This window comes from Corythoichthys intestinalis, chromosome 1 (assembly GCF_030265065.1).
Source record: "Corythoichthys intestinalis isolate RoL2023-P3 chromosome 1, ASM3026506v1, whole genome shotgun sequence".
NCBI classification, from domain to species: domain Eukaryota; kingdom Metazoa; phylum Chordata; class Actinopteri; order Syngnathiformes; family Syngnathidae; genus Corythoichthys; species Corythoichthys intestinalis.
This window is the reverse complement of record NC_080395.1, coordinates 42,927,791-42,946,038: the sequence shown is the minus strand read 5'-3', so window position 1 is coordinate 42,946,038 and position 18,248 is coordinate 42,927,791. Positions and strand designations below refer to the sequence as shown.

Below are 18,248 nucleotides of genomic sequence, written 5' to 3'. Positions count from 1 at the left end.
CATTATCACTTTAATTTCATTAAATTCATTCACAATGTTATACACTAGGTGGTGATAGTAGATTATATATTTAGAATAGATACATACATATGACACGACAAGGCCCCCCAGAAAATATACTTAAAAAAATTAATTCACTAACATTTTCTTCATTATATTCGGCTCAATTATTTCCATGTTATGATTTTTGAAATCCTTATACTATGCAATAAATAATATACCTGTTCCCAAGCACTGTGCTTACTGTACTGTACTACTTATAAAAATCTAACATTACGGAGTTACTCCCAAACATCTAGGACGAGCCACTTACAAGACTCGCACTGTCATGTATTACAAATACTGCTTTGAACTAGGGCTGTCAAACGATTAAAAATTTTAATCGAGTTAATTACAGCTTAAAAATTAATTAATCGTAATTAATCGCAATTAATCGCAATTCAAACCATCTATATAATATGCCATATTTTTCCGTAAATTATTGTTGGAATGGAAAGATAAGACGCAAGATGGATATATATATATATTCAGCATGCAGTACTTAAGGACTGTATTTGTTTATTTTACAATAAATCAACAAGATGGCATTAACATTATTAACATTCTGTTAAAAGCATAACACCAACCAACCAACCAACCAACCAAAGTGATCCATGGATAGAAAGACTTGTAGTTCTTTATGAAAAATGTTAGTACAAGTTATAGAAATTTTATATTAAAACCCCTCTTAATGTTTTTGTTTTAATAAAATTTTCAATCAAAAAATAAACTTGTAGCCCGCCATTGTTGATGGCAATAATTACTTACACTATAAAATCAGTCGCACCCAAGCGCCAGCAGAGGGCAGCAAAACTCCGCAAAACACAATTAACAAGTGTGCCTTTCACTCCTCTGTCATTTAAATCTGTCTGAGCTGGGCCAAGTGCGTTAATTGCGTCAAATTTTTTAACGGGATTAATGTAAAAAATTAATTAACGCCCGTTAACGCGATAATGTTGACAGCCCTACTTTGAACACATCTTCACAGACAAAGCAATGACACTTAAAAAGGTCAACTTTAATTATGTAAATCACACTTAACAATAACACAATCCCACAGTTGAAAGAGATCTACGACATCCACTTAATGCCTAACTTAAATCAAGCTTCTATGCTCCAAGAAGCTTCAATGTGGCCATCACTGTTCTCTTGGGGGAGACAGTCAACCTCTGCTGCCACCTGCTGTCAACACTGTTGTTATCCAACGTGCCTCCTAGCATGCATTGCAGCGCTCCAGATATAATTATCAATCAAAATTCATTCATTCATTCATTCATTTTCCATGCCGCTTTTCCTCACGAGGGTCGCGGAGGTGCTGGAGCCTATCCCAGCAAACTACGGGCAGTAGGCAGGGGACACCCTGAACTGGTTGCCAGCCAATCGCAGGGCACAAGGAGACATACAACCATTCACGCGCACACTCATACCTACGGACAATTTAGAGTGTTCAATCAGCCTACCATGCATGAGGAAGGCCGAAGCCCGGGATTGAACCCTTGATATCAGAACTGTGAGGCAGACGTGCTAACCACTCAGCCACCGTGCCGCCATCAAAATTCATGTTATGTGCTAATATTTTATACAGGTAGTGTTCCAGTTGTTTCATTAATTGCTAGTTATGGTATTTGGTAACACTCTATTTGACAGTGGCGCAATAAGACTTTCATTAAACAATCATAATTATGACATGATACTGTCACGAGCATTAATAAATGCTAATAACATGTTAGTTTTTAGTGTTATCTGGCAAATTACCTCTTTTGAATGGATGTAAAAGATCCGAGCTGGACATAAATTGGAGTTAGTAACATAATTTGCTGGATGACACGTAATCACATCTGTCATGAGCATTCAGTAATGCCCAGAATAGTGTCATGTCATAATTATGACAGTTTTATGACAGTCTTATGATGCCGCTGTCAAATAAGTGTTACCAAATACCATAACTAACTATTAATGAAACAACTGGAACAGTAACTGAATAAATAATTAGCACAGAACATGAATTTTGATTTTTTTTTTTTTTTTTACATCTGTAGCGCTGCAATGCATGCTAGGAGGCATGTGTTACCTATTAATTTAAATAAATCAACAAATAAGCCGCACCGGACTATAAGCCGCAGGATTCAAAATCAAGGAAAAAAGTAGCGGCTTATAGTCCGAAAATTATGGTAATTCTATTGAAGATATTGTAATGCTAAGGCAATTTAAGAACATTAGTTTTAAAAAGAAACTTGCACTGTTTATCCAGCAGATAGAGCTCTTGCAGTGTGTCAAATGCCTCGAAGCAGTGACTCAATTTAAGGCAATTGTCTCAAAAGTGGTTTGTTTCGGAAAGCCTTGGTTTCTCCGTCCCTATTACAAAGTGTGGAGGTACACAAATGGACAGATAGTGAACGAATCAGGCTCTTAAGAGAAGTAAAGCTGAATTGGCTTTACCGCGGTCATTTTTCTCTTGACAAGAGCACTGATACTTTTTTGCAAAATTAAAAACAAAACATTGTCAATAATATGAAATAAAATCAAAAGCAAAGTATACAACACATGTCGATTTGAATAGCAACCGTGGCAATGAAATAATGTAACCCCATTTTAAAGAGCATATGACATGAGAAAAAAAGTCTTAAATGGCATTATTATGTGAATTAGAATCATATTTTAAGACGGTTCGACTATATACAACAATTTAGCAAAGCGCAGATGACGAGAAATTAGTCTTTTAATCTGCCGGTTAGCCACGCCTACCATTATAGGGCTTTAGCGTCTCCAACAGGTGGATGACATCAGCGGTAGACTGGGCTCATCGGTTTTACTATTCAGCCCATTGAGGGGGAATTATTCAGAACGAGGAAAACGCGACGAAGAGAGCCGCAAAATGTCATTGTTTCAGTCTCTCTACTCCAATATTTTTACTGGATATTCTTTTTATCCAAGTATTTTCCCCAATTGCAAAATAAACGGCATGGTCATGACAAATAACAGTCTTGTGCTAAATGGAATATGAAATAATAAAAATGCATTTATTCAGGACGACATGGCAAAATTACTCCATAATGGTCAAAACTGTCGACTTCACCTTTACTGTCGCACCTCCCGAACGATATTTTATGACACCTAAATCGGACATATGTCAGTTCCCTTCCCCGGCTTCGGAGAATGTAAACAAATCAAAAGGCTTGACAGCTAGCCGACATGCTAACCCGAACCGAGTGATGTTTCAAAGTCTTCGAAGCGGAAAATCGCACATAACTCGCCTGGATTATTTGACATGACGACTGGGTTGTTGATTGTCTTTGTGGATCGGCAAACCGCCCAGCGGAGAACAATTTACAGTTCGTTCCCCAGAGGAGGGTGGCTGCAGTTGTTGTTCAGCTAACGTGCTTCTAATGTGCATGAGGGGAGCTTTTTACATGCCTATCAATGATCAAACATAAGTAGTCCTTCATTTAAAGAAAGTTTTTAGTGTTTACTTTGTAATAGCTTTATTAATATTTGACATAATACTAAACAAGATGTTTACTCACTTCCTCGTAAGTCCAATGGTCCCACTGTAGTCGGGCTTGTTTTAGACAATATCCACGGTGAATGGGAACCTTTTGAAACTCAAAAAAGGCGCATACGCCTCTCCCTCATACAGAATGATTTTTCTGCAGCCGTTTGGCTGGCGTGATGCGAAAAATAAACGTATTAATCCGCAAAATCAGCTGAATCCTTCGTCCTCATACACAACAGTACGCTGTAGAGTGAAGAGGACGCCTTCTACCGTACACGTCACAGCGCCCTCCTCCTCAATCAATGCAAGACCGAAGCCGGAAGTCACTCATTTTCATGGCGCGAGATTCAAACAACTAAATAAATATAGCGATCGCTTCCACACACATCCAAGCGGTCCATATCATTCAGAAGCATAAAATACCGCGTGTATTATGAAATAAACATGCTTTTTTGTGTCACATGCACTTTAACACAAATGCAAACAAAACGAAATATGCACATCTCCAATATACTACACAACGCCTATGAATTTATAACAAAGGAAGAATATAAGCGATGCTTGTATAAGGCACAAACAACGTGGTGAGATGGCAAGAACTGCTATGTTACAGTGGCTGCAGACGTTAGCTTGTCTATTTAGCTCTCTCTATTCGCAATTAGCTGCCTTCGACGTATGATTACGTCAGCAGAAGTGATGGGATTGTCAAATGTACATACACCTAAGCGCCAGCAGGGGGCAAAAAAACATCAGAAACACAGGCAGGCAATAAGAGGACATGAGAGCATTGCCATTCACAGATATTAGCCTAAAACAAATAATGAAAGACCGATGTCGATATTATCCGATGTGATTTTAAAATGCTTTTTTCAGCTAACACTTAATATTTCTGCATTATCCTGGTGAATTCATTAGCTGCCATTGACGGCGTTGGACGTCAAATCCATTTGAAGTGGTATTGGACGTCTACTATGGATAAACTCATTTAAAGTGTTTTAATTTAGTTTTTAAACACCACACATTACAAGAAATTTGTTGTCATGACTAGTGACTTGAGTGAAGAAGCTGTTTTCATGTTCCATTCGATGTTGTCTAATCCTAACCAGGCTCTACGAGTAGGCCACGGAGTACAAGTGAGACGGGCGGAGGAGGAGAAGCAGAGGTTGACCGTCATGAATGAGCAGCTGCAAAGAACCTTGGGGGAAGAAGAAAAGTCCCTCTCCACCTTGCGCAAGACGCTGACGAGCCTGCGCTCCAGGAAGCGAGACCTGGAGGCGGAAAACCGGAGACTGAAGGGTGAGCTGGAACGAGGGGAGGAGCTGAAGAAGCAGCTGGACGAGGAGAGGGAGCTGGCGTCCGAAGCGGAGCAGCGTCTGAGGCAGTTGGAGAAGAGGCTGGAATTTGAGCAGCAGCGCTCCGACATGTGGGAGAGGCTCTACTTGGAAACCAAAGACCAGCGGGCCAAAGGAGACACGACAGACGACAATGCACGTAAGCCAGGGATGATCAAGAAGACCTTCGACGCAGTCAAGAACTCCACCAAGGATTTCGTCCGCCATCACAAAGAGCAGATTAAGAACGCTAAGGAAGCCGTGAAGGAAAACCTGCGCAAGTTCTCCGATTCGGTCAAATCGACTTTCCGCCGCTTCAAGGATTCGGCGTCCACCTTCATAGACAACGTGAAGAGAAAAGGCAAGAGGTTCTACCGAGACGAGTCAACAGAGAAAAAAAAAGCTCGACCCGACACTCGCAAATCAGGAGAGCGAGCCTCTGGGCCCAAAGCTTGTCAGAGAGTCTTCGACTGCACCTACCAGGAGTCGGTCAGAGACTTCGACCGAGCAGCTGAGCCCGTGCGAGCCGACGATGTCCACCGGCTACTCCGGAGCTACCTACGGCAGGAAGTCCGCCACTTCTCCCACTGGAAGGAACTGGAGAGCTTCATCGATGGCTTCTTCATCGACGGCCTCTTCGTCCACGACCGCATGCTCTTCGCCGACTTTGTCAGCAGCTTGGAACGCTACCTGGCCGACATGCCCGAGTACCGCGGCCTCTACGACGACGTCTTCGGGGACGTCGACGACTTCATCTTCAGAAATCTGTTCGGGGAGCCGCACTCTCACGGCCACGCGCCACGGTAAGCTCATTTTCTGCCATTAACGGCAATAGACGTCCAATTCATTTAAACTGGCAAGGATGGCAGTGAATGAACATTCCTTCATTTGCCATCACTCCCGGTTCAAATGGATCTACGAGTGACAAATCAAATTTAATTTGGTTTGCTCTTTTCTGGATTAGCCTCATGATGAAGTCATATTAATGTAAAACAGATTTAAAGTGCCTCTGACATCATAAAAAAAATCTTAAATAACATTATTATGTGAATTACAATCACATTTTGAGACGATTCGACTACATACAACAATTTGGCAAAGCGCAGATGACGAGAAATTAGTCTTTTAATCTGCTGTTTAGTCCCTACCTGTCATTATAGCGTTCTAGCGTCCCCAGTTGGAAGATGACTTCGGCAGGGTCACAATTTAATCTGATTTAGAATTCAGCCCAATGAGGGGGAATTATTCAGAACGAGGAAAATGCGACGAAAAGATCACCAAAATGTCATTGTTTCAATCTCTCTGCGCCAATATTTTTACTTATCTAAGTATTTTCCCCAATTTTTAAATAAATGGTATGGTCGTGACAAATAACAGTCTTGTGCTGAATGGAATATGAAGTATTAAAAATGCATTTATTCAGTACGACTTGGTAACATTACTCCATAATGGTCAAAACTGTCAACTTCTTCCACCTCCCGAACGATATTTTATGCAACCGGAGCTAGTCTGGCTTTTGTCATTTCCCTGTTCCGGAGAGCGTAAACAAACCAGGAGGCGTGACAGCTAGCCGACATGCTAACCCAAACCGAGCGACGTTTCCAAGTTTTATTCTGGCCTTTCGAAGATTTACAACAAAAGATATTAACGGATACAAAGACTTTATCATGATATTCACGGGACTCATTCCCCAGACACTGCACCACGCCTTCAAGTAGGGGGGCGTCCCACACTCTGCTTCGGTCGGTTGAAGTTATTCTCAAACACATGCAGCGATCCAATACCAGATTTAGGTTAAAAAAGTACGAAAGCTGTCCCGCATACAAATAGGAAGGATTGTCTCGGATTCAGGGTAGGTATCATATTTTTCGTACCATGCATTAAGGGTGTAACGGTACATGTAATAGTATTGAACCGTTGTGGTACGTGGTAGTCGGTTCGGAACGGACGCGTACCGAACGAGTTTCTGACGTAATATAACCCTTACTTTTCGAGGCTGTGAGTCGATCGGGGTACAGTTTCTTTGTGTAGATTATATTTACTCCGTCTTCTCTACTATAAATGAGGACCAACACGGTAGGACAGTCCAGAAAGGTCAATGGCGCGACAACGTGGCCGCCGTGAGAACGCAGTGAACCGCGGGCGTTAGAGTCAATCAGCCAATGCACACCAGTCGCAGTGCGGCCGCGTGTTAGATGCGTCCCAGAAGCAGCTCAACGCGACGCACGCGAAAAGAACGGCAGTTTATTATTTGACGCGAGATGCGGCCCTCCAGCGTCAATACTACTAGCTAGGATCGGGCCGGAAGTCACTCGTGTAATAATACGGTGGATCTGGTCGATTTTCAAACTAATATGCAATCGTAAGCTACTTTATGAGTCCATCAGATCTCTTAGATCGGGGCACAGTTGACTTGTCTTTGTTGATTTAAATAATTATTTCTTTATGTGGGATTTTTCCCCCACTGATTAAATGCACTTGTATTGAAGGTTGGATTTTTCTCATTTTTTCCATTAAGGTCCCATATTATTTAGAAAAAAAAATATTAGAAGCTAAAAGACACATAATAGGGCACTGTAAGTATTTAGTCAACCACTAATTGTGCAAGTTCTCCCACTTAAAAATATTACAGAGGCCTGTAATTGTCAACATTGGTAAACCTCAACCACGAGAGACCGAATGTGGAAAAAAAAAAACAGAAAATCACATTGTTTGATTTTTATAAAAAAAATAAGTATTTGGTCAATACCAAAAGTTCATCTGAATACTTTGTTATGTACCCTTTGTTGGCAATAACGGAGGCCAAACGTTTTCTGTAACTCTTCACAAGCTTTTCACACGCTGTTGCTGGTATTTTGCCCCATTCCTCCATGCAGATCCCCTCTAGAGCAGTGATGTTTTGGGGCTGTCGTTGGGCAACACGGACTATCAACTCCCTCCACAGATTTTCTATGGGGTTGAGATCTTGAGACTGGCTGCCAGTCTAGGACCTTGAAATGCTTCTTACGAAGGGCTGTGTGTTTGGGATCATTGTCATGTTGAAAGCTTGCTGATGGAAGGAGATCTCGATACATGGCCCCATTCATTCTTTCCTTTACACAGATCAGTCGTCCTGGTCCCTTTGCAGAAAAACAGCCCAAAAGCATGATGGGTATGGTGTTCTTCGAATGCAATTCAGTATTCTTTCTCCTCCAAACACGAGAACCTGTGTTTCTACCAAAAAGTTCTATTTTGGTTTCATCTGATATCTGACATATTCTCCCAGGCCTCTTCTGGATCATCCAAATGCTCTCTAGCGAACCACAGACGGGCCTGGATGTGTACTGGCTTCAGCAGGGGGATACATCTGGCAGTGCAGGATTTGAGCCCCTGGCGGCGCATTGTGTTACTGAGTAGGAGCCTTTGTTACTGTGGTCCCAGCTCTCTGTAGGTTATTCACTAGGTCCCCCTGTGTGGTTTTGCTCACCGTTCTTGTTATCATTTTGACGCCACGGGGTGAGATCTTGCATGGAGCCCCAGATCGAGGGAGATTATCAGTGGTCTTGTATGTCTTCCATTTTCTAATAATTGCTCCCACAGTTGATTTCTTTACACCAAGCGTTTTACCTATTGCAGATTCAGTCTTCCCAGCCTGGTGCAGGTCCAAAATTTTGTCTCTGGTGTCCTTCGACAGCTCTTTGGTCTTGGCCATAGTGGAGTTTGGTGTGTGACTGACTGAGATTGTGGACAGGTGTCTTGTATACAGTTAATGAGTTAAAACACGTGCCATTAATACAGGTAACGGTTGGAGCCTTGTTAGACCTCGTTAGAAGAAGTTAGACTTCTTTGACAGCCAGGAATCTTGCTTGTTTGTAGGTGACCAAATACTTATTTTCCACTCTGATTTGGGAAAAAAATCTTTAAAAATGAAACAATGAGGCTTCAAAGATGATATGCGTAAACTTGTCGCCGTAGACACGTTCTGAGTTGCCTGATAAGGGTTCAAACAACCATGGGCAATGACTGTCCTCTCCTTGTATTTTTCCATGTAATACTACAGCGGGCCTCTGGAACGACCGGGCCCGTACACCAAGGAGCAGTCGAGGACCAAGCATCAAGGTCGTCGGCAGCAGAGACAAAGGGCGCGGCATCACAGCGAGCGGAGAAACGGGCCCGTGGCTGACGTCAAAATCGAACTGGGCCCCGTGCCATTGGGTCCCAAATACTGAACACTTCTGGACTGTTTGGGGAGGAATTGTACTGCGCTCTTTGTTAGTTTGCACCATGTTCTAATGTTTTAATGCTACTGACTGTCCTATGGGTGGTTTTGCGTTGCTTCCGTGGGAACATTTTCAGACGCACTTTAAATGTCTTGACATTGGCTTCATGTGGATTTGGAATGAGCAACTTTGTTTGAAGGCACAAAATTCGGTCTGTAGGGAAAAGCCTTGAAAAATAGTACTTCAATTATTGTTCACATGCTGTTTTTTGAGTCCAGTCTGGAATTTCAAATGTTCTTTAATTGTAACGTTGTGTTGGTCTGACCTGATTTGACTTTGGGTGACACTGACAGCAATAGACGTCCAATCCATTTCAACCCTCACAGTTCAAATGGACTGGACATCTACCAGTTGCAAACTAAATTCTCTGAGGGGGGGGAAATGTGTGATTCCAACGGTAAGTTTGTTTGACGCAATTGCTTTCTTACATTCCTTTTATTTTTCATTCTTAAAAATTCACTGCCAGCTCATCAATGGAAGTGAAGGAGTTCATGTGCATGTGGAGGGAGAAAAAAAACTGCTAGCTCTCACTTTTTTTCTGGATTCTAAATTATTTTTTGCACTTTACCATTAGACCCATTCGGTCAGCTTTCGCGTGACATTGGACAGTTGACGGTGTCGTTCATAAATAAAGATTCTTCCTCCAACTCCTCCCTCGGGAAAATGAGTGTGAAAAATGTCTGTTGTCCTGGTGTAGTTGTTTTTGTGCAGAAATGTTGAGATCTTCTACAATATAAGACAAAGCGGCGTCAAGTCGCGTCTGCTTGTTGGCGGATCCGTCGACGCTCGTCTTACCTTCTCCATAACGTCAAAGAGAATCAGATGCGTCGGAAGAGAATGTGCGTGCGGATACGAAATCCTGAGCCAAAGTAGGGGGTTCTCGTTGAATCTGTCCGATTCGTTTTCGTAGTTTGGCTGGCCCAGATCAGGCGGGCACTCCAGGAACCGCATTTTGAGTGGGCAGTGGACGTGGCTGAAAGGGGAGAAGAAAAAGAAGCTTAAAGAAGAAAAACTCATCCAGGTCTCCTGTACAGGCAACGCAAAGTATTCAGAGGGGTTCGCTTTTTTCTACATATTTTTTGGGGGTTTCGGAGGTACTGGCATGCCAGTTGCTGAGTTAGCGCCGCTCATCGCTGCATGTCTATTGCTAAACATATTATTTTGCTATCGGCAGCCATTCCCAAATGATTTTGATAAGAAACCACTGTTCAAGTTACAAAAGCAAAAAATAAATTTAAAAAAGCAGTATAGAGTTCTCATAAATTAGCAGGAGAGGTGGCCTATAAAGGGTTTTAATTAGGGCTGTCAAGCGATTAAAATTTTTAATCGAGTTAATTACAGCTTAAAAATTAATTAATCGTAATTAATCGCAATTCAAACCAGCTATAAAATATGCCATATTTTTCTGTAAATTATATATTCTGTAAAATAAATTGTTGGAATGGAAAGATAAGACACAAGATGGATATATACATTCAACATACAGTACAAAGGACTGTAGTGGGCATTTCACATTACTGTCATTTAAATCTGTCTATGCTGTCCTCACTCCGAAGCGTCTACTTTTTCCAAAGCTAGACAGCTAGTGAACGACGCCTTAATAATCAGACTTCTTCCTTTTTCATCTGATTTATGAATAAAATGGCCTCAAACTATTGTCCTCTTTAGACCGTCGTAAAACTACAACAAAAAAATGTACACAAGCATTGCATTAGCAACAACGTTAGCTTAGCATGCTATACAGGTTCACTAAACAAAAAAAGTGTCTCATACAAAAAATATTACATTTCGCTTACTAACATAATATGTACATTCTTTACAACAACCATACTTACGGACAAATCTTGTCCAAGGATCATATAAGCACAACATTATCAGCCCGAGACGTCGTGCAGCCATATTGAACTGGCAAGTAAACAATAAACCATGTCGCGAAGCGACCACAAGAGTTCGCTGTTAGACAGCACAAAAAGCCTTGCTGTAAAACTTACCAAAAGGCAGAATACTGTCTGAGCGGGACATGTGCGTTAATTGCGTCAAATATTTTAACGTGATTAATTTTAAAAATTAATTACCGCGCGTTAACGCAATAATTTTGACAACCCTAGTTTTAATGCAAATTAACTTTTTTTGACCAATTAGAAAAAACAAAGACAATATACATTGACATAACATTTTGGCTCCATAACATTTTGGCTCATGTAAGCCACAATATTGATTGATATTAGTATACAGTGTATCACAAAAGTGAATACACCCCTCGCATTTCTGCAGATATTTAAGTACAGTATATCTTTTCATGGGACAACACTGACAAAATGACACTTCTGACACAATGATAAGTAGTCTGTGTGCAGCTTATATAATAGAGTTAATTTATTTTCCCCTAAAATATAGCCCTTAATATCTAAACCCCTGGCAACAAAATTGAGCACACCCCTTTGAAAAAACGTACATCCCTAAAAGTCCAAATTGAGTACTGCTTGTCATTTTCCCTCCAAACTGTCATGTGACTCATTACAAGAGTGCTGTCAGCATTGCTGCAGAGATTGGAGAGGTGGGGGGTAAGCCTGTTAGTGCTCAGACTATACATCAAATTGGTGTGCATGGCTGTCACCCCTGAAGACGGTACACAAGAAAGCCCGCCCGTCTCATCAGACCATAGGACACAGTTCCAGTAATCCATGTGCTTTGTTGACATGTCTTCAGCAAACTGTTTGCGGGGTTTCTTTTCATTGTGTCAAAGTGTAATTTTGTCAGTTGTCCCATGAAATGATATACTTAAATATCTGCAGAAATGCAAGGGAGGTACTCACTTTTGTGATACACTGCAACTATCAAATTGGTGGGTAAAAAGAACTTTCATGTGAAATTTGACTGTCTATTGCATAAGAGAAATTCCCAAGAAATTGAATATTTCCTACAACCTTCAGAGAGCAGCACAGACAGGATCTAATCAGAGTAGAAAGAGATGTGGTAAGCCATGCTGCACAACTGAGCAAGAAGACAAGTACATTAGAGACTGTATGAGAAACAGATGCCTCACAGGTTCTCATCTAGCAGCTTCGTTAAATAATACCCGCAAAATGATTAAAGAAATGATGAATATGGGCAAAAGAATGCAGACAAAGGAAGACTGGAAAAAACTTATGGACAGACAAATCAAACAGACAAAGCTTGAGGTGTTTGGATCACAGAAAAGAACATTTGTGAGATGCAGAGCAACTGAAAAGATACTGGAAGAGTGCCTGATGCCATTTGCCAAGCATGGTGGAGGTAATGTGTTGGTCTAGGTTGCTTTGGAGCTGGTAAAGTGGAAGAGTTGTACAAGGTAAACAGGATTTTAAATAAGGAAGGCTAAGGGTGTAACGGTACATGTATTTGTATTGAAACGTTTCGGTACGTGGTGCTCGGTTCAGAACGGAGGCGTACCGAACGAGTTTCTGACGTAAGGTAACCCTTACTTTTCGAGGCTGTGAGTCGATCGGGTTACAGTTTCTTTGTGTAGTTTATATTTACTCTGTCTTCTCTACTATAATGAGGACCAACACCGTAGGAGAGTATAACCCAGAAACGTCAACGGCGCGACAACGTGGCTGCCGCGAGAACGCAGTGAAACGCGAGCGTTAAAGTCAATCAGCCAATGCAAACCAGTCGCGACCCAGAAGCGGTTCAACACGACGCACGCGAAAAGAACGGCAGAGTTTATTGTTTGACGCGAGACGCGACCCTCCTGTGTCAATACTACTACCGATAGCTAGGATCGGGCAGACCGGAAGTCACTCGTGTAAAAATACGGTGGATCCGGTCGATTTTCAAACTAATATGCAATCGTAACCCACTTTTTGAGTCCCATCAGATTTCTTGAGTGGTAGATCGGGGCACAGTTGACTTGTCTTTGTTGATTTACTGCTGTCTGCTGTCGAAAATGAACCGAACCGTGACCTCAAAACCGAGGTACGTACCGAACCGAGATTTTTCTGTACCGTTACACCCCTAAGGAAGGCTATCACTCCGTTTGAAAGTGCCAATTTCATCCTACAACAGGACAATCACCTAAAGCACACCTCCAAATTATGCAAGAACTATTTAGGCAGAAGCAGGCAGCTGGTATTCTATCTATAATGGAGTGGCCAGCATATCAACCTCATTGGGCTGTTGTGGGAGCAGCTTGATCGTATGGTATGCAAGCAGTGCTCATCAAGTCAATCAAACTTGTAGGAGGTTCTTCTGGAAGCGTGGAGGGAAATTTCTCCAGATTACCTCAACAAATTAACAGCTAGTACGTCATTGGTCTGCAAAGCTGTAATTGTTACTTGTTGGATGAGAGCAAGTATGAAGGAGAAAAGTATTATTTCAAATAAAAATCCTTATTTCTAACCTTGTCAATGACTTGACTACACTCACCGGCCACTTTATTAGGTACACCATGCTAGTAACAGGTTGGACCCCCTTTTGCCTTCAGAACTGCCTCAATTCTTCGTGGCATAGTTTCAACAAGGTGCTGGAAGCATTCCTCAGAGAGTTTGGTCAATATTGACACGATGGCATCACACAGTTGGTGCAGATTTATCGGCTGCACATCCATCATGCAAATCACCCGTTCCACCACATCCCAAAGATGCTCTATTGGATTGAGATCTGGTGACTGTGGAGGCCATTTGAGTACAGTGAACTCATTGTCTTGTTCAAGAAACCAGTCTGAGATGATTCCAGCTTTATGACATGGTGCATTATCCTGCTGAAAGTAGCCATCAGAAGTTGGGTACATTGTGGTCATACATGAATGGACATGGTCAGCAACATGCATGCGCAGAACCGCAAAGTATTGCAAAATTTGTCAGAACAACGGACCTGGAACGAAGATGCATTTTGCGCAGTTGGTAACAAGGAATCCGAACTTTTAACAGCACATCTGCCGCACGCACGCATGTGCACGCAAGGCGATAAATCGCAGCGGAAAAATTACCGCCTTCAGTTTTATTTATCGTGCAATAAATGGAATTATTGCATATTGCGACAGGCTTAACTAACACTAGATTTTTTTTTCTCATGTTGTATGTGAATGCTCATCCTTCAGTGCCTTTGATGGTGCTAAATGTCAATGGAAGCCAATGATTGCCCTCATAAAAGCACTTTAAATTTAGATACAAGTCTATGGACATTCATGGCCTCTGTCATGCTTTTAGGCTGAATCACAACAAAAATGAAAAAGTTAACACTCTGAAAACTTTGGTGAAGTTGTTAACCTGTAGTACGGCGTGGAATGGCAGGACATAGCGAAGAGGACATCCGCCTCTGACGTGTTGTCACAAAGTGCGCGGACATGGCTCATAATGTCCAAAACTCCACGCTGGTGAACCAGGCCCGTGTAGAGGGCGAGGATCAGGTTGGACACCAACAGACCCCAAGCAGCTGCTTGACGCCACGCTCGCATATGAGCCAGTGACACACCTGGAAATACATGTACAGTGTGCGAAAAATATAAAATTGCGACCATATAAATATGTAAAATAAGGATTAATAATAAATACAATAGTAATAATATGTAATTGAAACCTGATGTCCTCATGAGGACACATTTTGGGTTATGTAGGCCACACTTACAACATGGTAATATTATAGCCTACGTGGCTAAAAATGTGATGTCCACCTACGTAGGTGGACGTTTTATTTTTTTGATTCTCAAAAATAGTTATTTGCCCTACAAAGGGTTAACTACAATACCAGTTTTTCCCTCTGAAATCTAAGTACACTGTTAATGTTCAGGCTGGGTTAAAAAATAAGAATCATTGTCTTGTTACTACAATATTGTATTTAAATATTGGTGAGGATGGTGGTACCGTACTTGGATAGCCGAATAATATCAAAGGTGGTACTTGGCGTAAAATGTTTGTAAACCACTGGTTTGAGTTCCGGTCAATCTTGAGCAGTGCTTAATTTGTAAATCATATGGTGCCGGAACGCAAAGTACAAATGACAACGCAGGGATGACGAGACGGACACAGGTCCCGGAATATAGAGAAAATTGTGCTGAAACAACACGCAAATGCCCATTTGCCATGCTGTGGGACTTATAAGCATCAATTTCAGATAATATCCATGGTATAAATGCTATGACAACAATTTACAAAATTTTTTAGGCTATACTCTGCACAGCACGGGCAATTGCCCATATAAACACAGGTGGGACTTACAGTAAACAGTCAGTGATATAACATGGCTACAGACAGGGGTGACGGAGCCAGAATCTTTTAATTAATTAATTTATTTATTTATTTTTATTTGGAGGGGGGGGGTCAAACCTCCTAAAACTACTGAAATGCAAAGAAAACTTTTTTTTGGGCAGTTATTGCTATAACACATACAAAAACTGATTTTCATTCAAAATTGTATTTTGTCAATGATTTGCAAAATAAAAGCAACAACAACAAAACAGCAATAACCCCAACCCCCATCTCCTAATTTTTATTTTCCCTCATTTCCTCACATACTAAATGCCAAATTTAAATTTTAACTACTTAAGAACACAGGATGTATATTAAAATTGAAGTTAATGTAAACATTTACTTTTTCTTTTTTTTAAATAATAATAAAGATATAAGTAACATGCATTCAGAAAAATAAGTACAAATGACTTACAGTGCCCTCCATAATTATTGGCACCCTTGAAAAAGATGTGTTTTTTAGCTTCTAATATTTTTTTTTAATTCAAATAATATGGGACCTTAGTGGAAACAAACAGAAAAATCCAACCTTCAATACAAGGGCATTCATTCAGTGGAGAAAAAATCCCACATATAGAAAAAATTATTTGACATCAAATAACCTGTGTCACAATTATTATCACCCCTGGCGTTAATACTTTGTACAACCCCCTTTTGCCAACAAAACAAAGTCCGGGGACTGAAATGGCCATGGAAGGAGCTTGATTTTGTTTCTGGTGAACCATTTCTGTGTAGCCTTGGCCATATGTTTAGGGTCATTGTCTTGCTGAAAGACCCAGTGACGACCCATCTTCAGCTTTCGGACAGAGGGCAACAGATTTTGATTTAAAATGTCCTGGTATTTCAAAGCATTCATGATGCCATGCACCCTAACAAGGTTCCCAGGGCCTTTGGAATCGAAACAGCCCCACAGCATCACTGACCCACCCCCATACTTCACAGTGGGTATGAGGTGCTTTTCAGCATGTGCATCTTTCGTGGCACGCCAGACCCACTTGTGTTGCCAAAAAGCTAAATCTTGGTCTCATCTGACCAAAGCACACGGTCCCAATTGAAGCCTGGGACCGTGTGTATTTTTGTGTGAGATCTCAGTCCCCAGACCTTGTTTTGTTGGCAAAAGGAGGTTGTACAAAGTAGTAGAGCTGTCCCGACTAGTCGACATAGTCGACGTCATCGATGACGTAAATCCGTCGACGAGCACAACATCCCGTCGACGGTTAATGAAGGGTTAAAAATATATATATGTGTAGAAAGTTCAGAATGTTGGATGCTCAGTATGCAAGCGGGGAAAGCGTCACAAAGCCAAAAAAAAGTGCACCAGAGTGTCCAAAACATTGACTTATTTCAAAGAAACAAAGGAGGGTACACTCTTCTAAGAGTGTGACAATATCTCGATACAGCGATATATCGCGATATTTTTCAACCCGATGGGTTATCGATAAGCTCCCGCCAAGAATCGATACTTTTATTTAACATATTGGCCATACAATGGAGTATGGACGCTGTAAACTGCTCAATGTTTGTTGAGCAATTCCTTGGCGGTCCACTAGGGGCGCTCGGGAGTGGCGGTGAGGGTAAAGTGCGCACAAGTTGTCTAGAGAAGAAGAAGAGGAAGCTCCAAGCTGGTTGAAAAAATAAAAAAGCTCCGTGAGAACGGTGGAGGAAAAAATGAGAAAAATATTGCTACAAATCACACATGGGGACACACTTTAGATTTTACACCAACAAGAAAGGAAGTAAGGTGAACAAGGACTTTGCTGTATGCAAGAATTGTCTAAGAAAAATAAGTTTCACTGGGAGCTGGTGACGTAGTGGACACTGGAGTTTGTGAGCTTTGCTTTCATCACTTGAGGTAAGAAAGTTTTGCAATGTAATTGACTTTTTAATTTACATGTATTATTTTGATGACATTTGGTGTTGAATGATATAAAATAAACCAGGACCCTAAACTGGATGAAAATGAATATCGAACAAGCCCACATGAATTTACCGATTTATTTGAGAACCAATTTCCATCTAGTTTACTACACAAACTGGTATTACTGTCATTTTGATACAATAAGCTATAAAAATGGTTTGAATAGGTTCCAAGATATATAAAGTGATGTGCATGATAATTAATGTAGCCTACATATTAAAAATAGGTTATTATTGATGTAGCCTACATATTAAAAATAGGTAATTATTGAATTTTTAATTTCTATACATTCAATTCATATTTTTTTAAATTCAATACTTCCAACACAAAAAAAAATCAGGATTTCAACTCAAACACTATGAAGTAGCTAATATTTTTTGTTTTATTTTGTTGTTTTTAAGGTGAGGAAGACTGTGACTGAGCAAGTCTGACATCTTAAATGCTGAAGCAGATAGCGGAAGTGCTCAAACCAAGCAACAAAGGTCATATACGAAGAAAAGACCCACCAATTTTATTATTGCCCCACTCCAAGCTCAACTGCTGACACCCACGGCACTTTTTATTTATGTATTTTTTTTTAAGATTAAAACTTTAAAGAAATTAAGGGTGCCATTCATCATGATCTCTCCAAGCGATATCAGTGGTCGTGGTTGGTTTCCTCTATATGTGCAGGGGCACAATTTGCAGTAGATTTATATTTTACAGCAATGTTGCACAGAAAAGGTGTCACTGTTTAATAAATGACTTAAACAGTATTTTTTCTATTTTTAAATATTTTTTTTTTTTCGTTTCAACAGTTGTATCGTAGAATGTCATGTATCCAATTTCTGACCAATATATCGATATTCGCTGTATCGTGATATAATCGTTATCGTGAGCCTTGTATCGCGAATCGTATCGTATCGTGAGGTGCCCTGAGGTTCCCACTCCTACACTCTTCTGTCCTGTCTCTTCAATGCCAAGCTTGGCTGCACATCGGCC

At 40.9% G+C, this 18,248-nt stretch overlaps 2 protein-coding genes across 5 annotated transcripts in view; one reads left to right on the top strand and one right to left on the bottom strand.

The window, feature by feature from the left end:
• Positions 1–13,474, top strand: part of ccpg1 (cell cycle progression 1) — a 47,494-nt gene extending 34,020 nt beyond the window's left edge. The window contains exons 9-10 of the mRNA XM_057850124.1: positions 4,639–5,666; positions 8,903–13,474. Coding sequence (XP_057706107.1) covers positions 4,639–5,666; positions 8,903–9,071 — 1,197 coding nt within the window. The 3' untranslated portion in view covers positions 9,072–13,474. The remainder of the gene's footprint in view (positions 1–4,638; positions 5,667–8,902) is intronic.
• The window catches only part of LOC130924038 (GPI mannosyltransferase 3-like), a 41,567-nt gene continuing 30,891 nt past the window's right edge, over positions 7,573–18,248 (bottom strand). For all 4 annotated transcript variants that reach the window (XM_057850617.1, XM_057850387.1, XM_057850543.1 and 1 more), the window contains 3 exons: positions 14,372–14,576; positions 9,918–10,095; positions 7,573–9,848 (listed from right to left, as the gene is read on the bottom strand). In XM_057850617.1, coding sequence (XP_057706600.1) covers positions 9,693–9,848; positions 9,918–10,095; positions 14,372–14,576 — 539 coding nt within the window. In that variant the 3' untranslated portion in view covers positions 7,573–9,692. The remainder of the gene's footprint in view (positions 9,849–9,917; positions 10,096–14,371; positions 14,577–18,248) is intronic.